This window comes from Carassius carassius, chromosome 2 (assembly GCF_963082965.1).
Source record: "Carassius carassius chromosome 2, fCarCar2.1, whole genome shotgun sequence".
NCBI lineage: Eukaryota > Metazoa > Chordata > Actinopteri > Cypriniformes > Cyprinidae > Carassius > Carassius carassius.
This window is the reverse complement of record NC_081756.1, coordinates 20,933,434-20,956,792: the sequence shown is the minus strand read 5'-3', so window position 1 is coordinate 20,956,792 and position 23,359 is coordinate 20,933,434. Positions and strand designations below refer to the sequence as shown.

At 38.2% G+C, this 23,359-nt stretch overlaps 2 protein-coding genes across 3 annotated transcripts in view; both read right to left on the bottom strand.

The window, feature by feature from the left end:
- LOC132098718 (FH1/FH2 domain-containing protein 1-like) overlaps positions 1–11,517 on the bottom strand; it is a 53,213-nt gene extending 41,696 nt beyond the window's left edge. The window contains exons 1-3 of the mRNA XM_059504857.1: positions 11,003–11,517; positions 9,393–9,499; positions 5,181–5,245 (exon numbers count right to left, since the gene is read on the bottom strand). Coding sequence (XP_059360840.1) covers positions 5,181–5,245; positions 9,393–9,499; positions 11,003–11,167 — 337 coding nt within the window. The 5' untranslated portion in view covers positions 11,168–11,517. The remainder of the gene's footprint in view (positions 1–5,180; positions 5,246–9,392; positions 9,500–11,002) is intronic.
- A 2,009-nt stretch (positions 11,518–13,526) lies between these two features.
- LOC132106384 (DNA-binding protein RFX7-like) overlaps positions 13,527–23,359 on the bottom strand; it is a 35,161-nt gene continuing 25,328 nt past the window's right edge. For both annotated transcript variants that reach the window (XM_059512017.1, XM_059512026.1), the window contains 7 exons: positions 20,958–21,043; positions 20,659–20,781; positions 20,333–20,449; positions 19,791–19,875; positions 19,365–19,572; positions 18,860–19,161; positions 13,527–18,744 (listed from right to left, as the gene is read on the bottom strand). In XM_059512017.1, coding sequence (XP_059368000.1) covers positions 15,298–18,744; positions 18,860–19,161; positions 19,365–19,572; positions 19,791–19,875; positions 20,333–20,449; positions 20,659–20,781; positions 20,958–21,043 — 4,368 coding nt within the window. In that variant the 3' untranslated portion in view covers positions 13,527–15,297. The remainder of the gene's footprint in view (positions 18,745–18,859; positions 19,162–19,364; positions 19,573–19,790; positions 19,876–20,332; positions 20,450–20,658; positions 20,782–20,957; positions 21,044–23,359) is intronic.

Here is a 23,359-nt window from a genome sequence, read left to right as displayed (position 1 = left end):
AATTTTAAAATAAAACAAAACCCTTAATAAAAAAGGTTACATATTTTGTGTGTTCATAAAAGTTTGTGTTTTTACCATGAACATGAAAAAAATATGTTATTGAATTATAAACTGATCTCAGTAGGTACTTCAAGTAAATATTTTAGGTCAGAGGGGTTTGACTAACAAAAAAAAAAAAACATTTCCTGTTATAGATAACCAAACTGGGATCTCTTTCCAAAATATTACGAAATGAAACTTCCTGATGAAGCAGTTCAATGCTCACTAAAAGGTTATTATTATTAATGCTATTTTTAGTGCAACATGTGTGGTCTGTGAAATTGGACAAATGCATGTAAACTCCAAAAGACACATGGATGCAGGATTTCCTGGGGTAATGACTCAGTACATCCACCAAACTCATTCCAGCCAAATCCTAATTCAGACTTGACCTAAACACATGCAATAGAGTTCGACACTAGCAACTGACTATTATGGGATATTTTCTCTAGGTATGAAAACCTGTGATCCAAATGAGTCACCAAGGGTATGAGGACTCCACGGAGAGATGCCAACACATGAATATGAAATGCTTCAGTGGTGACTGTGATGCTTCAGACTGAGTGTATCAGGTGGATGAGGAACACAAGGCATGAAAAGATGTCACAGAGAGATCAGACACAAATGACTTGGGCACAGAGGGAAAGACTTGGGTAACCCACAGTACATGTACTGTACGTGCAGCCTGAAGGGGAAAAATATAATAAAAGAATAAAAACTGAATGTGGAACATAGAGTTCTTGCTGGCATATAGCATTGTGCCACTACAAAAACTATTTTGTATTCTATTATAAACAGCCTCCAATGCGATGTCTGGGTCCTCGTCCCTGTGGACCAAACATTGGCAGCCATGCTAAGAAAACCATCTTAGAGCGATAGAGGTCAGAAAGTCCAAAGAGTCTGGGGTGAATAGCCACCATTTCAATTCAACCCAAAAAAGATGTCCAGTTTCTACTATACATATATTAATCTTGAATAAACTTCTCCCAAACAATAAAAAACATTTATTCACCCTCATGCTGTTCCAAACCTGTATAACTTACTCTCTTCTGTTGAACAAAAAAGATGATTTAACTTTTTTTTTCATATTAAGAAACAGTTCACTGGATCAAAACAAAAAACTGGACCCCACTGACTTTCATTGTATGGACAAAACAACAGACATTTTTCCAAACATCGTCATCTTAGGTTCACAGAAGAAAGCAAGCCGTACATCATTTTTGGGTTCACTATTCACTTTTTTAGAAATTTCCAAGATGATTACAAAGATTTTCAGCCCTGGAAATTCCCCAGGTCTGCCATGACTGTGGGAACCCTGCAGTGTGGAGACACAGGGATTTGAAGCAGATCAGCCAACAACAGTTTAGTTAGATCCAGAAGTCACTTAGCTTCTTCTGTGAGCGTGATAGGGTTAAGAATATAAGTTGTAGATGGAAGAATGATTTTAGAGGCATTTAAGAGGAGTAACAGTATGTGGAGTGGCATCAAATATAAAAATATACTCAGCTGTCCCATTTTAACACAATGAAATCCACTTCAAGGTTTGAAATACCACTTGAATTATTACATAAAATGTTCATATGACTATGAAAACTATGACCTGTGGCTCATGTTCATGTGTCTATGTGAGGGAGCGGGGCCTGTAGAGGTGTTAGAGAACTGATGCTAATGACAGACGTACGGGAGGCTTTGCTAAAATTTGAACAGTATGTGCTGCTGCCCAGCCTCACATAAACCGAGTAGGAAATAGAAGCCCGAGGCCTTAGGGATGACCTATCTGCACCATGGCATTTCCTGTTGGCCAATTTAAATGACACTGTTCCTCCTTAATTACTTGGGAAACATTTTAAAAATTGCAACAGCATTTTTCTGAACTTACTGTTTTTTATGCACTCAAAATTTTCAAAAGTGATTATTTTGACCAATTTTATTTCAAATTAAAAGTAAAGTACATGACATTTTTCCAGCTAGCTGTTGCTTTTAATTCAGATTAAAATATATTCACTTAACAATGTGTTGTTGGTTACTATTACATATATACTGTAGCTTATTAAACAGTGAACAATCTTCAGACTTCATATTTTGTCAGAAACTAGGTAAAAACCTAGACAATAATATGATATTGCAAAATTTATCCATTTGCAGCAAGAAAAAATGTTGCAAGGACCTGCAAGCTGAGGATTCTGAGGAACGCTTTGAACCTTTACTGGTAAAATAGAAAAACAAAACCCTTGATTGAGTAAAGGATATGATGAACTACATTGTTTTGTGGGAACCTGGGCCATTTCAATCACCCATTCATATAGTGGAAAAATAAAAACATTAGCAAATGTCCCGAAACTGACACTAAACACTTAGTTCACCATTTAAATTCCTCTGATTCACACATGACTATAAGGAAAGGGTGCAGCCTCAGCTTATTTCTAAAACAACAGGAAAACAAGGAGATTAAGCCTTCATTTTTTTCAACCTAAAACCACACATTATAAAACAGGGATAGAAGATGTGGTTGTTATGAAAATTAATGTTTTTTAATTAACTGATGTTGTAACTTTACCTAAAGTTCAAAGAAGCACTTACATAATGTGTACATTAGATATTGATAAGCCTCTGTGGAGTTATAAATTGCAAAGCCAGCAGTCTTTTTTTTTTTTTTATCCTGAATGGATATATACAGATTTTACACACACTTTCAGATACCGGGGAAGTAACAGCAGATTCTTTCATTTCCATAAATTATGTCTGCAGCAGAGAGCAACAGAGGACACACTTGATACTGAATGGAAAGGAACACAGTGTTCTTATACAGAAAAAGACTGAACCCGCTGTATATCTGGAATAGTATGAAAAACATAATGTCAGAAAATAGCCCAGAAAGTCCAATTCACATGTAAAAATTGGAATTATGCAATGAAAAGCAAGCTGTGATTCAACTAAGAATAATTTTACAACATCACTGGAGGACGAGCGCATTAACCCTAAAGACCTATTCATGTGCATAGTTATTATAAAAGATCATGCACTACTTTGAAGACAAAGCAACTATGTAAAATTACCCTAAAATTACCCATTTCTCAAGGCACGGTTATTATTAGCCAACTGACAAGCCTGTTCCAAATGAAAAAATAATAAACAGCCATGACTAATTATAATGGCTTCTTTAGAATGTTGTATTTCAGTAAAATCAGCCACTATTTTTACTCGTATCTGATTGGGTGGGCCAGCTGGCACTGACAGAATCAATAGAGCACTGATGGCTTATGTTCAAGAGCCAAAGTCATGTGACCATACAGTCACAGCAAGCACTGGAACAGAGCCTGGCCACTCGTTTATAACAAATGGGTGGAAGTGTGAACATAGTTTGACTCAATTAATAAAACTGAAAGTATGCCAGACACTGCAACAGCTCTGTAGGGGTTGGACTGATGTGCTCTTTGATTCAAACTGATCCAAATGTGAAAAAAATTTAAACATAACACTGCCAAGATTTTTCATTCATTTTCTATGGTCAACATTGAGAGGAAACCATCTCAGATCTGAAAAGAGCAACACTTCATACAGAAACACAGAGAAAACAAACGTGACTAAACTCCTGAACATTCCTTTGGACATTCCTGACGACACAATTACAAGGACTCAGCGTTACCTCAATTATTACTAGAAAGCAGTTTAGAAGTAAAAATCTAGGGTGCGAAACTGCTAAATCATTATCTTTTGTGCATGACGACAAAAGCAATAACAAAGGTTCAGCACACCATAAGAGCCAGTCGGGAGTGTTGTGTATCACACAGTGACCCAGAAACCCCAGGGCTGGACTGGTCTGTCCTGTCTTGAGGTGTATTGTTCTCTTTGTGTTTCCCAAAGACACAAATACATCAAACTCAAAAAACAACTTCCATTCAAACATGTCGAATCAGTAGAAAAATAAACCAGCATAATATAATGCTAGATAAGACATGCATTCACAGACAGAACGGAGGGGAGACAGTCAAAGTGTGAGGGAGAGTGAATACACACAGTGGTTATCATTAGGTTTCCATAGTCCTTGTTTCAACCTACTCATTCGTTCACTATATGTCACACAATACTAATGAAAATAACAGGGGCGTGACTAGGTCCTGGCAACTGCCCTATAGACACAAATGCTTTTTTAATAGGCTAAAATATTTTCTGTTTTAAAAACAAAAACACACAATCTTTCCACTTTCTAAATATGTGGAGAGAAAACCCTCCAAAGGTCACTCTGTAACTACCTCCTGGACATCAGAAATGAGATATTTAGATATGCTATTTGAAAATTAATGTTTTTCCAAGTATATACATTTTGGAAATGCATTTAACAGGACTGGAAATAAGCTTACTTCACAAGGTCAGCATAAATCTGATGCCAAAACTGGCCCATGGACTTGATCCTTGGAGTTAGCAGAATCTAATTATGCTACTTTGTTCATTAAAGAGAGTAGAGATGTCATATTTAGTCTAACTGAACCAAGAACTAAATGAAGGAGAGTGAAGAATATCTGGACTGTTATTGCTGTTATCATACACCATCGTATCCCACAAATGGACACACACTGTTCAGGAAGAATTTCCTCGACAATGGTCAGAGTAGATCAGAGAAGAGCTGTTTAACTTGTATGCTATGGTGTAATATTAACACACCTTGCAGGAGCGGAATTACACTTGCAGAAGTAAAAAAAAAAACCCTGTGTATTATACTTGCTTATAGGCCAGCTTAAAACCGTTTATGATGACCATAAAAGACAAATAAGGATGAATTTTCACTTAAATCGCTGACTTAAACCAGTAGCAGCTGAACTATTAAGTGGGGAACTCTTATGTTCATTACTTTAACAGCTTTACATTACAGTGAAAGGCTATAGCTGAACACTGGGGATTATGAGGATATATAGTTGGAAAGTTCCCAATTGAGGGGAAAAAAAAACATACAGGGATAATAACATTTCAGGATTTTTTGGAGAACGCTGCCCATTTATTCCTTCTCCAAGACAAACTAAACCAGTAGCCAGAATGGAAAGCTAGGGATGACGTACATGCCACCTCAGCAATACAGATACAAACACTTGCATGCAAACGAGTCATATGTTCATCACAGAGTATTACTGTGCATACACTCTTACCCAGGATGGAATGAACCCGTACTGAGAGCTGCGTACGGACAATCAAGATGGGCTTTTTGCCTTTTCTGTAGAAAGAAGAAAATTTGAGAATTAAGATATCACACAGCAAACCAAGTAACTTCATTCAGACACACACAAACACGTTGTGCTTCTTATCATTATTCTAGGTGAATTCTATTCACTTGTATTTTTCACTTGGATTACATTACTGATAATGCAGATGGAGCAAAATACATTTAAAGAACACTGTGCCTACAGTGTAGGCAGACTGGAGACAGAATCAGAAAGAGAGAATATGGGTTGGTAGGGATTAAGGTATGGAAAGAAAGGAGTAAACAGGCATGGAAACTATGCATCAAGAGTGTCCGTGGCCAAAAATGGACCAATCCATTGCTCATGTTTTCTTCGCAATGTTCTGTGTGGTTCATACATCCAGTCACAAAGACAGACATTCTCACACACACCCCAATTTTGTCTTCTATTTTCCAGTTTCCTCCTGACAATCTCAGCGAACCTGAAGGAGCTCCAGCTGTGGCTACGTCTTTGCCAGCTTACAAATATAAACCATGTATGATTTAAACACACACACACACACACATACACACAACACAGTTAGTTAGCCCTTAGAAAATAAGAACATCCAATTAAAAATAATTCATAATGAGAAATGAAGGTATTTCAACTGGTAGTGAGCTGCTATTTCTCCTTCAACAATAAGGTCACTACTGCAATAATAAAACTTTGCAATAGTTTTATCCTGTAGAGGTCTTGGAAGATTTTATAAGCTTTGGGGGGAAAAGGGGGAAAAATACATAGCAAATGATGGCAATATTTTGACTTAAAATACATATGAACATTCTTAAGATTTTTTTGTTTTGTTTTTGAAAAAAAGACTTTTTTTTTGCTCACCAAGGCTGCATTTATTTGACCCAAAATACAGTAAAATCATAAAATATATTCAAATGGAACTGTTTTTAAACAGTTATATAATATTACTGTTTAGAAAAAAGCATACACCTCTCTTAAAGTTTTCTATTTTATTATATATTTTAAATACTAATTTATTAATGTGATGGCAAAGCGATAATTTTAAGCGATTTTGCAATGCAAGGCTGAACAAATCTGGGGGGAAAAAACAGCTTAAGTAGAAATACAGATCCAGAGTTATGCAATTCTTCAGTTTGAGCTGACTCAGAGTTCTAGATTTGTGGTTGAGTGTTGTACTCGGAGACTGTGGTCAGCATATTCACTGAAACGCTGGCTCTGCCTCTGTGAAACCTCTCTTGTCAATGACTGTGCGTTACTAAGAAACACTAATAAATGATTTAGTGAAACTGATACCTGCCATAATTAGGTAATGCTGAACATTCAGGGGTTCACAGACGTTCTATATAAAAAAAATCTGGCAAGGTTTCAACAGTATAAATGAATAATAAATAACCACTCATCTAAAAAATAAATGCTTTTAGGCCAAGCACTGTTTGCAGTTTAGCCAGTGCACAAGTTTATTTAACTCAATCATATAACAGACATTCTGAGGAAGGTGTTACATTTATACTACAGAAGACAGAACAATGTGCCCAATGTCATACATCCTTATGAATAAGCCTGTTTCTAAATATACATTTATCATCTTCTTAAACAATAACCTGTGATTAAACAGGGCAATGTGTAAAGCTGTACCGTCTAGTCTACCTCACTTTTAAGCATCATGGTACATCTCAAAATCTGCTGCTCATTATTTAGTATTTTCCTGATTTCATTAAGTGTTTCTTTAATAAAATGTCAAACACTTATTCAACAGTTATGATCCAAATTGGCCCTCAATGAAAAATCTGTGTTGGAATTAGTCACTGTTGACATTATTTTACAAAGCTGACACAAATTGGGGAATGAATCGTCAAGTTTAGCATCAAAGACTAAACACAAACAAAGAAAGAATAGAGTTTTCATTGCATTTCCAGACTATGACAAATTCAGCAGCATTGTTTCTATTCTGTTTCATCTGACAAAGGAATAAATGGATGGATGTGCAGGGATGGCGACCTACAAACATACAGGAAATGTTCTTTCTTTTATTCCTTTTTTCTTCTTCAGCCAGACAGACCTCGACAATATTGGGCTAAAATAATCTGTAAATCTGAAATTAGGTTGGATAAAAAATAGAAAACACAAAAAAGGATCTACAAGATGAACAATGTGTCCTTTTGCTGAGCGTTTGACTTGAACCAGAGACAAGAGTGTGCCAGAGTTAGATAGGGAGCATGAGAGAAAGTAGAAGAAAATGAATCAGTGTCACTGTTTCTCACACCTAACAGATGTATAAAAAAAAGTCTAATTTACCTCAAGCATTAAACATGCATTAAAATTGATGAAAATTAATTTCTATTAATCTCCTGAATTACTTAAAATAACGTGTGTTAATCTTGGGAACTAAATGATTACAATGAAAAGAAAAATCTAATGAATACCACTAACTAAAGCACAGACTAATAGATCTGGACTAAAAGATAAAACCAAAATGATAAGATAACGCAACTTTATGAGGTGGCAATTTTCTGAAAATTACTACTACTAATAATCCCTAAACTTTACCATCAGTGGGGCGTAAGCACTGCATGTGGAAATGTACAAATGAAATTGTATGAATTCACACAAATTAGCCACCCATTCACCAAATATGTCACAAGAGTGTTTTGGCTGAAACATGTTCTTTTCACCACCATGCAATAAAAAGACGACTAAATATTGCATTATAGAGGGAAACACTCTTTGGATTTTTTATAAAAATAAATGCTGAGTGCAGTTAAATGCATCCAAAACAACGACCCAAGAGGTCAAAACTGGACAACTGTTTACACTGTTGCTCAACCCAAACACCAGATTCAGTGGAGTGTTGCAAGCAGTTATCCAGTCTCTCTTCTAACATCATGAAGCCACATTCCCAGCATCTCTGACTAATGTTGTCCCCTCCTTCCTTTTATGTGTGTGAGTAAGTAACATTCACCTTATGAACGATTCTCCCAAATTTGGTTCTTGAATATGACTAAGAACTCAGACTGACCCAAGAATGGAAATATTCATTCACTTTTACAAACTCATACTGTTTGAGAAAATGAATTACTCTGGGATATTGGTTTGTTTGAACTCAGAGGGAGTGTCAGCCACATTAAACAAGTTAACAGCTTAAGTCATTTGTGGATTAATGCTTATTGGAGACACGAACCGTTTAAAATGATTCAGTTTTATTTGGTGAACTGGTTCAAAAAGATCCGGTTACATCGAGTGATTCGTTCACGAACCGGATATGACAAACTGCATTTTACAACAGACACGGAAGAGAAGACAATGCTGAATAAAGTTGTAGTTTTTGCTATTTTTGGACCAAAATGTATTTTAGATGCTTCAAAAAATTCTAACTGACCCTCTGATGTCACATGGACTACTTTGATGATGTTTTTCTTACCTTTCTGGACATGGACAGTATACCGTACACACAGCTTCAATGGAAGGTCAGAAAGCTCTCAGACTAAATCTAAAATATCTTAAACTGTGTTCCAAAGATAAACGGAGGTCTTACGGGTTTGGAACGACATTAGGGTGAGTCATTAATGACATAATTTTAATTTTTCGGTGAACTAACCCTTTAAGTTTATACATTCAAGTCAGCAAGGGAGGAACTTAAATAATAGAAAAAAATAATTGTATGAAATTTAATGAAAGATGATTTTTTTTCTTTCTGTAAATGCCATTCTATTAAAAAGCCATCCTAGGTGTATATGACTTTCTTCTTTCAGACGAATCCAATCGGAGTTATGTCCTGGCTTTATAACAGCAGTGAATGGGTGATATTCAATAGAGCTCATCATAAAAAGTGCTCCACATGGCTCCGGGGGGGGGGGGGGTTAATAAAGGTCTCTTGAGCCAACTGATGTGTTTTTGTAAGAAAAATATCCATATTTAAAACTTTATAACCTGTAATCTCAAGCTTCCGTTAACTGGTATGTACATACACAAGACGTTCCAGCGGATGATGGACGTAGGAAGGGCATACACATAGCATGTCTTGAGGGTGAGTAAATCATGGGGTAATTTTCATTTTTTGGGTAAACTATGCCTTTAAACTAAAAGACAACGAAAGGAAAAAAAGAAAATAGGAGAGGAAGAGAAAGAGAAAGAAGACTGGATGGCAACGTTTGAAGTCATTCTTACTCCACGTCATCATAGAGCTGCTCCAGATCATCTCTCTGTTCAGCAAGCGACGAATCCAGATCCAGGTAGTGGCCATTAGAAGCCAGTTGCAGTGCACACTCCTCTAACTGAGAGAGAGACAGAGGAACATCACTGCCTGACACTGTTACTTGACACAGCACATAAACAGATTATAGTTTCATGCTTTTTGAATGTGGAACTGGAAGGTGAGTCTTGTTCTCTTTTTGTACATATTAATCTGGCAACACACAACCTACATCACAGCTAAAACATAAAATTGAGAAAATTCAATCCCAAATGTGTAACCCTTGACACACATTCCCATTATAGCATGTGAAAATGCTCCCATACATAACAAAACAACCATCATTGGCAGTCAACTATAGTGCACAACAAAGAAAGCTCATTGTTGTTGAATGGCGGTGTTTGATACAGTCATGCCTGAAGCAGTGCTCTAATAATGTGTTGATTGAGGAGTTGAGCTTATCTTCTGTTTACAGATCCCACCCTTTCCGCAAGCAACAACTCACTCTCCAGTGGCAGGCAATTCTGGCGACCCTCTCAAAGAGTTACTTACATTCACACACATCTTGCACTCAAGGAGACAACACACACACAAATCTGTGCACAATTACATGCATGCTATTATGATGATCATACAGCCAAACAAAAAATAAACTAATAAAAAATATATACAAAAGCTGTCACTGGTGTGCTACCTTCCTTTGTACTTTATCCCTAAAGCATGCATATTAGTACCTTAAACGTACACAGTAGTACCAAAATGGTACATTTTAATACTTAAAAGGTGCAATTTAGTACCTTTTGAAAGGGTACTGTCCAAGTGACAAATTTTGTACCATGTGTACAAATAAAAACACTTGGAAAAACATCTCTGTCTAGTGTTTTAATGTGCGCAACATATATGGATCTATTCATGCACAGTATTTCAACAGTTTACACATGGTCCTGATTCCTTTTAATTGCTCCAGCATCTTCAGTAAGGCAAGGGAATGAGGAGTCACCTAACCTAGAGGACATGTGGTCTTGAATTTGACCGTTTACTTCTTTAAAACATTGTACTTAATATCCCATGAATACAGTACACTTTGGTGCTCCTTGACTTTTTAAGCATTAGAAACTCAAATGTTTTTGTTGTATTTGTGTGAACTACTAATTGTTTATTAAACTTATATAACACAAATAAACTCATTTCTTATTAAGGACATAAAAAATTTAAATAAAAAATGTTTTATGGTTGTGTTGACTATACATTTAAATCAATCAATCAATCAATCAATCAATATATCTATAACTATGTAAAATAACAGTTATTAATACTTTGACCTTATAATGTTGATGTCATAATTGATGTTTATGTCATAAGCTCCGTCCCTTCCATCATGACGCCATACACTTCACTCAGTGGTTCCAGGACATTAATCTATGGACTATTCCATGGCAAAACGAGCCAAGCCTTTCATTAAACGATACAAACGTTCGCCTCAACGCGCAACTGTACTGCCTAAAATAATCAACTTTTCACGCTGACATTTATTCGGCGCAGGTGAGCAGTGCACACCTTTATGAAGTAAATGAGTTTCACAGACCTTTAAAGGCGCTTCCAGCAGCTTGTGAATCCCGGCGATCTGTTCGTTCAATAGCAAGTGCTCGTTCAGGTCATACTGGAGAGGTCTGCGGGGCTCGGGGAAATTTGAGCACACGAACGGGTCCGAGTCCTCCAGGTATTGCACTCGACACGTTATTGTAGCCATGGTTCATCCGTGGTCACAAAGTCTAAGAGTTAAACTCGTTTTCCACCTTGGTTTTCTGTTTGTTACAACAAGTCATCTAAAAAGAAAAGAGGTCTAGCACGCCACGCGCCGCTGTCAACACTGAAATAAAACTTGAAGCTGCGAGTTAGTCAAACTAAAGCAATGACGTCGTCAGGAAACAGACCGAGTGGACAATGAGTCACACTCCTGGAAATACAGCGCTTGATATGAGCTCACTCCGGACAGTTACACAAGCTATAAAACATTTCCATAGCATACTTTGTTTTACGTTTTAAGGATGTTTGTTGTCTTGACGACCTCGAATGTTAGTTTGTGAGGACGTAAGCCTACTGTATAGAGCGTGCTATTGGATAAAAGTGTTATGGCGTCATCTGCTGGTCACGTGAAATTAATTATATGTCATGGGTCTGTTTGTTTGTGGAGTTCAAATTTCATGCAAAACAAGTGACTCATCAACAGGCAAAGGAAAATCTCTCTTTTACTTCCTATGAAACGCACAGTGCTTCAGTAAACACTCTATCCCTATATATTCAATATCCGTTTAATAATTCTCATAAATCCGTTATATCAGTTTCAATAGCTTGGTTTTACATGGCAAAAGTTGAGCTGTTTCTCAATGCTCAAAATACAGCTTGAACTGGTTGACTGATTTAGTTTACAAATGACTTCACTCACGTTGAGGGCCAAAAGTTTTGGCATTCTTTACACAGAATAGTTTAAATTCATCTTTAAAAAGAGACTTCCTGTACTTTTTTTTGCACAATCCAATCCGGGTTTCAAAACGGTCTGAAACAGACAGAACAAATTATTTGCAATACTTTTAGAAAATGTTTATTGGTTTTAAAAACCATTTAAAAAAGATCTCAACATCAGTAAGCACTTTCAATACAAAAGAATAAAGAAAAACTTGCTGAAATGTCATAAATTTATCAAACTACCGTAAAGAGTCTGTATATAAACAATAACAACATGAGGGAATAGTAAAGGTAGGAAAGAAATTCTACCAAGTCAGAGAATAATAGTCTTCATTCAAATAGAAATAGTAGTGCTTGTTCAAAAAACAAATATTCACATACACAGCTTTTAGAGGAAGGAAATAGTATGTTGAAGACATTGTTAAAACAATAATAATGATTAAAAAAAAAAAAACAAGTCACAACTTAATTTCCTGTATTCATGTTACTGTAAGAAAGTCATGACATTTATGTACAGTAATCAAATGCATATTTACGATTTTGATAATGGATTATTTTAATGTTTTTAACTGAACATTTCAATTGCTTTCACTCATTTACATGTAAATACTTCGCAGAGAGATCCTCAAAAGGCTCCTGAACATAAGAACACAAACTGACACTTTTTCACTTATATCTTTCCCCCTAAACAGTAGCTCTTCAAAAACAGTATACTGGGGCTTCATGTATTGCACTGAAATTCTCAAAGCCAAAGTTCATCAATGAAATTAGTGCAATAAAAAGAACAGCAAGAACTTTGTGAATTTTCAGTTGTTACATTTCCAGTGTTAACTGCTAGATCCCTGTGCATCCAAAAAAAGATATGCAGAAGCCACAACAAAACATTTTAAAATCCAATATATATTCTCACACAAAAGCACACCCTTCTGCAAATAATAAAAAAAAAAAATAATAATAAATAAATTAAAAAAAAATTATATATATATATATATATATATATATTTTTTTTTTTTTTTTTAAGAACTGGAAGCCAAATAATAAATAAATAAGAAAACTGCTTGAAAACTTACACACAATTATATCTATACAAGAGATGTCTAGTTATGTAAACCAGGGGTTCTCAAACCTCTCCATGAAGTACCCCCAGCACTGCACGTTTTATCTGACACACCCACTTCAGGTCTCACAGTCTCCACTAACGAGCTGATGAGTTGAATCAGCTGTGATAATTGAGGGAGACATACAAAATGTGCAGGGCAGGGGGTAGTCCAGGACAGGTTTGAGAACCACTGATGTAAACTATTAATTGTAAGAAAAAGAAAATTTGTGACGCTATTTACAGAGCGTCACAACAAACAGAAAGTCCATAGTGGACATTTTTCCTGCTACAAATCCCAGAAGCATGAAGCCTGACATGTCATGTAAATAAAATTGAAGTGCTACAGTGGTCGTATGCAAAGGACAATTATGCACAAAACAAATTCCCTTGTCAACCCCACAGTCTTGGCCCCATTTAAACCTGGGTGACATTTTCATAAATGCATTTTAAAACATGCATCTTAAAAGCTGGGGTAAGAATTAAATTTGAAAATGGTGATACGAAAATGGCAGAATTCTTTCTACCATCTTTCTCCCATGCTAAGATGGATTTCAATAACTACCACACTCAGCAAGTGTATCTTATGTTCCGCTATTATGAAAGCAGACAACTAAGTACTTCAGTACATTAATGGCCCTTTGAATTAAATGTCTTCATTCCATCTTTTAGAGTGAGTGGGGGCAGGGGGCTATCTGATGATATTAGCACTGAGCTCATTTATTAGTAATGCGATCTGGGTATTTTCAGTTTCCTGATGTTTTTACAGCTGGTGCGATACTTTGATTAAGGGATAAAGGCTCTTCAATAGTGCATGTTATAAAGAAGTTCCTGAATGAAGTACTCAAGTAGAAAACAGTCACTGAAAATGCCAAAACAATCCATGTGCATGTGAGTATACTTGAATAAATCTCATTTATGCAAACTGCCAAATGACTAGCATTAATTGTGGAAAATTAATACAGAGCCAGAAAAGTTGCTAATCATCCATCCATTTTGTGGCCTCATAAATGCATAGTTAACAATAAAACAAACATTTGGGATAGTTTGACAACGGTCCTATCATTTTTTTTTCTTTCATAACTGTAGTGCACTTTGATTTTTTGGTTTCTCCAGTTACTATTACCCCTAATTTTTCCTTCTAAATCTTACATTTAAAATGAGACCCATATTCAAATTGTAAATGCAATATAAAGGTGCCAGCTAGTGCAATAACCAGTGCTATTATTATTTACTGACTGGGTTTAAATTAAACCAGGCCTGCTTTGTTAGATAAAATCTGATTGATATTTTCAAATCTAGAGGTCGGGGAGACCTGGGATGCAGTTTAGGGAAGTGCCTGCCAAAAAAAAAATTACTCTACTTGGGTCAGTATTTATCTTTCATAGATTTAAATTTAGTTAAATATTAGCATATGTAAATTTAAATAAAATTTAAATAAATTAAAATTTTTTAAAGTTTCACCAGTCATTTAATGTAACAAGTGATTTTGTGCAAGTAAATGCATACTTCCAAATTGACAGTGGTTGACAATAAGAATAAAGCTGCAAATATAAATTACCTACTGGCTCACGTTACAAATTCCGACATGATGACACATTTGTGTGGAATATGTTATTACTTTCTATACAGCTATTGCAGGTATAAGCTGCTGTATTTCAATATTAAGCATCACCTGAAAGCTTGACATTGTTGATGTGTTCTTCCCTTATTTGTTCACTGAAAGACAAATACAAATGTTGCTGTAACATGTTCAAAGCTGTTGCTTATTATGGTTTTCTGCACATGGAAGCACCGACTTTGTTTACAGAGTGAAAAAGCTAATTAGATTAGGTACAGTACCTCATATAGCTGGTGTAACCTCAAAATACAAATATTTTGCTTTAAGATTAAGGGTTAAAAAGAAGTTGTTTTCCAATCTTCCATACAATGCCCTTTGACTGCAAAATGTTCAAAAGATTATTTAAAAGTTGTGTAACAATGCACAAAACAGTGTAGAGGCATAAAAATGTCTTTGATAACTTATGTAAAGCTCTGGTGTGTGTTTTCTTCGCAAAACTGGTGGGAAAAAGGTTGAAAACGTGACCGTACTCCCAGGATAGGTTGTATTTCACTAACCATCGAGATAAAGAACCAGCAATCTTGAAAGGTCGATAATTTCTGTCACTTACTGTCACTTCAGTATGGACCTGTGTCATGACGTCCAGGGGCTTATAGTAGTAGGTGCTTCACAACGAGATGAATACATACGCTGATGGCATTTCAAAAATACATACAAAGAAACCTTTTCAAATACAAAAACAACACAAAAGCACAAATTAACCCAACATTTCCACTGTTGCCTGGTCTTTGCTTTCCAGCCAGTCAAAGCCAGCAGAATTTGCAGTCTCGCTGCATATCTGTTGAAAAAGTGGGTCATTCTTCAGTTCTTCCAGTGTCGAGTCTTCATATTGTCCTTGCTGTTGACTGGGGTCAAAAAGAAGGTTGGTGTCCAATGTATTTAAGTCATTTATGCTACCAGTGAGCTCAGAGGTTAGTCGCATATCACTGGGAAACTCTGAACTCCCAGCACGGAGCTCTGATCCTTGACCCACAAGATGTGCGCCAGCATTCAAGCTTTCCTCATGTAAAAGATCTTTAATAGTTCGGTCTAAATCCAAGGGTCGCTGGTGCTGATGTTGTCGGAGGTTTTGCTGTAGAGGCAACAGCATGGCCTGACTCTGCTGTTCCTGCCCAAGAAGCTGCCGTCTACCTAAGTGCTGCTGCAGCTGTTGTGGCAGTTGGTGCTCCTCTGAGGCTGATTGTGCTTGGCTTTCATGTACAGAGAAGCTCATCGGCTCCTCCCTGGCATTTCTCATGAGGTAACCAGGCTTCTGGGACTCAAAGGCTGATGAACAAGGCGAGATCAGAGCTTGGTGGCTGGCACTACCAGGGAAGCTGGGCACTGTGGTGGTCTCCAGAATCTGGGTGAGATTCATGCGGGCAGTGTAGTTGGATGGCATGTTGTTGATTCCGAGGCCACGTACAGAGTCATCTCCATTGCCATCCATTTTGTTGATCAAGACATTGGTGATATTTTTGGTATTCATCTGCTGGCCTGCTTGCATGGGTAGAACCTCAGACTGCATCATCACAGTCACTGGAACAGACTGACTCCTCTGTGCCATGCTGCTGATGTTTGCATCAGGGTCACTGTTAGAAAAGATGTTTAGCATTTCAGTTGTTATGGGCGAGTTGAAAGGAGAGATCACAGAGTGGGGAACATTGGGAGCTTGGGTACCACTCAAATTTCGCTGCCTGACTGCTGGGCTAACGCTGCGGCACCTAAACGTTCCAGACCCTGAGGAAGAAGTGCTGGCCTTGTTGTCAAGGGGTGCTGGAACAGCAAAACCCTCTTTCTTGTTGAGGCTAGCCATGCTTGCCACTTGCTGCTGGACAGGCGAAATGGTTATCAAGCGGCTAATATGGGAGTCATGATGTCTGGTTTGTGACTGACAGGTCTGGCCTGGGATGGCGAAGGCATGAGGCTTTCGAAAGTGGTCATCTACTAGGTCTTGGTAGCTCGGAAGAATGCTAATGCCATTGTTGGAGTTCCCACCACTGTTATTGTACCCACCATTCATCCATTCTAGTTTAGTCTTATCTGGATGTGTGGCCATTGGTCTTTGCATGGGTTTGACGGGGCTTGAAGAGACAATACTTCCATCATGGTAACCAGTAATGCTGGAGTTAATAGGAGTAAAGGCAAAAGGGTTCCTGCATTCCACAGGGCTTGGTGGGACACTACTGCTGCAGTTGGAGTGTGGAGTTCCAATAGGAGTTTGTCGACTACTTCCAAGAGCACTGTCGACCGGAGTGGTAGGGACCAAGCGCGAACAGGGGCTTTCATGCATCAAACCCTGGCCACTTCCTATCATCTCTGAAGTGGGAGTAGGAGTTGGGGTGGGTGTTTGGATTGGGGTGCTACAGCTATGAGCAGAGCTGTAGTACATGGTGTTGGACTGGAGGGTAGACATTGTGGTAGTCTGCATGGTTTGTTGCTGGCCTTGTAGTGAATTATCCACACAGTTGCTGAAACTTTGCATGCTATTTTTAATTTTCATCTGCTCTTCCATTTGTACAAGTTCCTCAACAATGCTATCCTGGGTCATGTCATCATCATTAAAGGGAAAGTAGCCAAGGTTGGCCTGGGTTCCATAGTCACTCATTTGAACCTGCTGGTTGGAAGGAGAGGCTTGAGCAATTTCAGGAAGAGTCTCCATCACTGAGGTGGACAGCTTTGGATCAGATACCATTTGCGGGCCATAAATTTCCTGATGTTGTTGAGTGTCATCTTGCAGCTCCCTATTCCAAAATCCACTCTTCAGTTCACATACTGCAGAAGAGTCAGACTGGTCTATAAGCAAATCCTGTGAGTTTTTTGTTACTTGTAGCAATGCTTGACCTGGAGCACTAACAGTACGGGTGACCACAGCTCTACCTTCGATACCTATTGAAGATCCTTCCCATCTCCCTTGGGAGATGCTTCGAGGTCTGCAACCAGTCTGAAACATGATATTTCCCACTGAAGTATCCTGACTTGCTGTAGAGTAGACAGGAACTCTATAATCTGTTATTGATGAAGCTCCTTCCCATCTTCCCTGGGAGATGCTTTGTGGCCTGCGAACTGTCTGGAAGCCAGTATTCCTGACCGGACCTGTAGTAGCTTTGCCTATGGCTGTGAGGGGTGCACTTTCCGGACTTATTGGAGTACTTGATCTTGGAATTTGCTTCGCCATTATGTTTGACTTTAGTCCGTCGGATCCACCGGCTGGTAGCACAGAAATGTGGGCTTTTTTAACAGGTGTTGGGCTCAAATCGGTGGATAAGCCAGGTCTTTTGTGAGGGCTCTTGGATGCCAACATTGCATCTTTGGAAGCTGTCACAACTGCATTACCACTGTTTGACTGAGAGCTACTTGTGTTTTGATACAAAATGCTTTCATTAGTGTTGGACGTTTTATTGCTGCCAGCAGCCAGAGTTTTGACACTAAGGAGTGTCCTCTCATTGTATTGGGTCCCTGTTAGAGTGTTCAATCCCAGAGAGCCCTTGTCAAGAGGATTGGGTACGCTAGCTGCTCTGGGTTTGAGCTTTCCTGACCATTGTACACCACCACCAACGGCGTCCGGACAGGTTGCCAGTCTACTCATACCACCAAGCTCTTGACTACTTCCAATTATGGCTTCAGTATTTGTTTTAATGTCAATGACTGGCATTGTGATTGTTGAGCGCCCTGATCTTGCCAAAACAGACGGCATTGCAGCTATAGACCCACTGCGAACACGTGTGACTGGCTGTGGATCGTTGTTGAGGTTGGCAATTCCAGCAGATGCAGGTCTGACTTTGTTGCTGGCAGGGTTATCGGCTGGTGTGCTGGTCCCACTGCCATTAGAGCCCAGAGATATGGTTGTCATCTTGACTACATTGACCGAACTGACATGTGGAGTTGACCTTACAGTCTTAATGGGGCTGTTAGTGATGAGCAGTGTTGGTGAGCGCAGGGTGATGCCACTTGAGGCAGATGGTTTGGGCAGGATTTGGGCATACCGGTGACGGGCTGACCGGTCACTTATCGGACTGGCCGAGATGTTACAAGGTGTCTTGGGGCACTGCTTCACAGGCTGCACTGACTGAGTAACCACTTGAAAGTTTACAGGAAGAACTTTGCTGTCTGCAGCTGCCATGGGAACAGGGCTAGGAGACATCAACTGTCTGCTCCTCTGAACCTGCAGGAAATACAAAAGAAGGAATGACAAATAATAGTCAACGAAACAGGTTAAATTAAATTGAATTCTGTCATTTGTAATATTGTTTTACTTTTGTGTAAAAATCATAGTTTACCGTGATGGGGCTGGAAACAGCTGCAACCACAATACCAATAGGTTGTGGCGAGAGAAGAGCAGGACTTCCACAGGGTATGCCTGTCCCTGCCCCAGGAGTTATGCCCCCATCTGCCCTCCTGGCCTGAGCTTCACCAGGGAGTGGAGAATGCAGTTTTTGTTCTTGCTGCTTCTTCTGGATCTTCCTTTGTAGCTGCTGTTTGGCATCTACCGAGGGTGAGACCAGGGTTTTAACCTGAGGTTGGAATGAGTGTGCATCGGTTGTGGGAGCAAATGCAGATGACTGAATGGAAATCTTTGCTCCTGTGGAAAAAAAAGAAAAAAAAGAAAAAGAGAACTGATTGTAGAATATTAATGACGTTAAAAAAAAAAAAAAAACATGATTTTTTTTTCCAAAACATGCAATTATTATAACCTTTGTCTTGTGGTTGTTAGCCACAAGGTGGAGACATTTGCAAGTTTAGGTACATGGAGTCAACTCCTGGGCTATTACAAGTTTACTGTACCTGATGGGGAACCGGTCATCACAGTAAGAGCAGCCACAGACTTAGTTCCGATGTAGTGGCTGTTCAAAAGATACCGAGCCAGATCCTCAACACTGTCAAACTGCCGACTCAGCACTTTCTGTGCCCACTCACACACCAACCCACATGCAGCCATGCGCACCTCATCTTCTGCACTGGACAGTTGACCAGTAGATTCAAACACTTCACACTGACAATGAAAAGTTAATCAAGTGAATCAACAGTTTTAAATAGAATAGACAATTTTCTAGACTTTGATACATGCCATTTTTGGATATCTGAGTGATAGCTAAAATAAGAGGGATATAATTGCAGCTAAACAGAGGTAAGGCAAGAACATAAATACATACATACATACATACATAAAGTAAGATATTTAATGAAATAAATAAAAGAGTAGTAACTTACCCCATCACCTGATTTGTTAAGATCTAGGTTTGGAAGAGATGGCATGTGAACAAAAGCCTTCTTCCTAAGTCCACTATAACAATACATTCACAGAAGTCAAGGTAATACAACTGTCCATCACACAAATAAAAGGCATGTGAATGCCCACATATCAAAAAAGGTATTAGATCACTTTGGCATAAAGCAAATAACATAATAACGTTATACTATGGAATTAAAATTTTCAATAATCAATATGTAAAAAACACAATCGAGGCCAAGCCAGTGCCATAAGCCATGTTGGGCAAAGGTGTTGGTAACCAATCAAAAAAGACCATCACAGAGTTTTCACACCAAACCAAAAATACAATTTACTGTTAACCCATCTATTCTCTTCTGTATGAAACATTTGGGTATGAGAAGACTCCAACCGAACCTTTAACCTCATTCCTGTACTTTTATCCCACACAGCTGATATATTTACTGGTTTTTGTTCCTAGGCATACACTGCATATGGAATAGGGGGGGATGGGATTGTTACAAAACGTTAAACTGAAGGATATTTGGATTTGCCTCGCATGCCAAGTCGACGTGCCTTCATACAAGGAAAGACGTTCTTCATGATCTTTCCAAAGTCTGCAGCACTGAGAGCGTGATACACCAGACTATCACAGTAACTCCTGTGAAGCGTCCACATGTAAAAAAAAAAAAAATAATAATAATAATAATTAATTAGTTAATAAATAAATAAAATATTACAATTTGCACAGACACCACAAAGCATCTCACAGTGCTGAAGTACATTTTACATATATACATATTTAATCTCTTCAAGATGATTGAGTTATAAGTATGTAGAAAGCAAGATGGCGCAGGATTCCTGACTTACTTGTACTCATCGTAGACTTCTTGTTTAGGCAGCGATGTTTCGGGGTGCTCCTCAAGGTGGTTACGAATCCAGCTAAAAGCATGCAACTGCTGGGTACGACTTGATGACATGGAGCTCTGCTCACTGAGAGGAAAGCATTTAACAATACAATTTGAAATCATGTTCAGTTAGTAACCACAGATGCTGTTCTGCGGCTGTGTTTCTCCTACCATTAGCAAAATGCAATATGTTAAAGAATATAAAAGCATTACTGAACTTTGCCTGAATGCAATTTAGTAGAACACAGAAAAATCACTCACTTTTTCTCACTGCCACTGCTGGGTCCAGAAGGCAACTTGAGATAGAGGTAGAGTTTTTCAATGTCTGTAAGTTTCTCCACATCTTGCTGCAAAGCAATCGAAACACAGAGGATGTGTGTTCAATATTAAGAATTTATAATGTCAAATACTATTACAATTTAAAATAACCATTTTCTATTTTAATATATTTTAAAATGTTAATGTTAATTTTTAAAATGCATTTCTGTGATGGCAAAGCTGAATGTTCAGCATCCGTTACTCCAGGCTTCAGTGTCACATGATCCTTCAAAAAAATCATTCTAATATGCTGATTTAGTGCTAAAGAAACATTATTATCAGTTGTACTGCTTAATATTTTTGTGGAAACCGTGATGCATTTTTTTCAGGATTCTTTGATAAATGGAAAGTCTTTATTTAATGTCACTTTTGATCAATTTAACACATTCCTTGTATACAGTATACAGGTGGTTAATGTGTCAACATGGACAAGATAACTGGTGATGAGTAAATAAATGACTACATTACTTTCTAGCACAGACTGGCAGTGCAGAACGAAGGTGAAAATCACAGATCTTCAGAGGCATCACGATCAGTGTCACATGACCCAATTGTGACGAGAGAGGCGGGCCAAGAGACATGGGAATGGAGTGAGGCGGAGGAGTTAATGAAAATGATCGACACCTGCACCACTCACCGGTCTCGAGTCCCACAGAGGAGCTCCGGAAGGATAAACTTTGTTACACCAACCAGTCACAATGATCACAATAAAGTAGCAAACAAATGCAAACACACTCATACAGACAGATGTACACCGGAAATAACGATCTTATTCTGATCCTTAGAACTCTTTATCTCTCTTCCAGCTGTTGTAAATTGTTAGTGTAGTATGAGAGCACTGAACAGCTCTTCAAAGAGAATGTGTGAGATGTTTGGGTGGGGCATAGCTGATTTAAATTCTGCCCGAGTAGAGAGCAGCAGACACGAGTCTCTCCCTCCAGGCAATGCTGCCCATCTTCACTTACCCACTCTCTCTCTCACTCGCAAACATACACTTAAAACATTCCCCTTTTCTAAAGCACTGTAAACATACATTGGATCGAAACATTAAAGTGATTTTTGAAATGTTTTCTGCACCTGGCAATCATTACGAAACTACATGCAATATTAAAAACTCTGAGGCCTCTGCTGAGCAGCAAATTCAAATTAACAGACTTCAATAGGATTGTACGATATAACCCTAAACAGGAAGTCATCCAAGGTAAAAATAATCCCAAAGAATACCTAATCCCTCAGCGATGAGAGCAGCCGGTTAAGCCTTTGTTTTCATGGTGTCTGTCTGTGGGAGTAATGGAAGTGGAGATCTTTAGAAGTCCCACAACACAACTAAATCAACAATAAGTCCAAACGACCTCCTTGAGGTAAAGGTCATGTCAAAAAAACAATGACGACACACAGAGCTTATGAAACTTGGGGAAAGACTGTCAGGAAGGCACCTGTCACCTAAAGATCTCTTCATCAGAGATGGCATCATTCTCCCGCCCTCCCCTTTTCCGCCGGATTCTAAGAATAGTTGTCTGTTTCTGTCTTTTCTATTCGTCTCTTCGTTGCTAAGGGAAAGAAGGCTAACAAGTAGCTAAAGTTATCAACCACTGAGCACCATTAGCGTTAACATTGGAGAGGGGTAAGAAAGGTAAGTATAAATGGCATGAGAATGCAGACATCTCGGAGCCAAGTGAACAAGCCTATTTAAGAGAGGACTCGGTGTGACTTTTAAGGGTGGACAAACATAAGCATGTGGAAAACAAAAACATTAACACATACTCTACCGTTCAAAAGACTGGGCCCAGTGAACTTAAAGTTTATATCATCAATGTTGAAAAAGATTGTAGTAAAGTTTTATGGTAAATGCTTTTTTTTTTGTTGCAAAAACCATGATATATTTTTGTTCAGGATTCTTTGATGATAAAGAAATTCTAAAGAACTCTTTTGTAACATTATAAATGCCTTTTCTGACACTTTTGGTCCATTTAAGGCATTCTTTTTGAATAAAAGTATTACGTTCCTTTTATAAAGATTGATTTACTCACTCCAAACTTTTGAACAGTAGTCTACAAGCCAAACTGAAAGACATTTGGACAATACATATTTATGGACAATGGACATGAGATGCTAGTAGAGACTAAAATAATGGCTCTGGGACATCTGAATGATATACTTGTTGATTTTAGAGCAGTGTATTCAACTTGTTATTCATTCATTAGTCTCAACAGTGAGATGGGGAAGACACTGGCAGTTCATGACAAAGTTAGGAAGAACCTGTAGGTCATTCATAAGGTGTAATGTCCTCCAGGTAGTGTACAGGTCTCTTACTCAGCACTACTGAGCCTACCAAACATGATTGA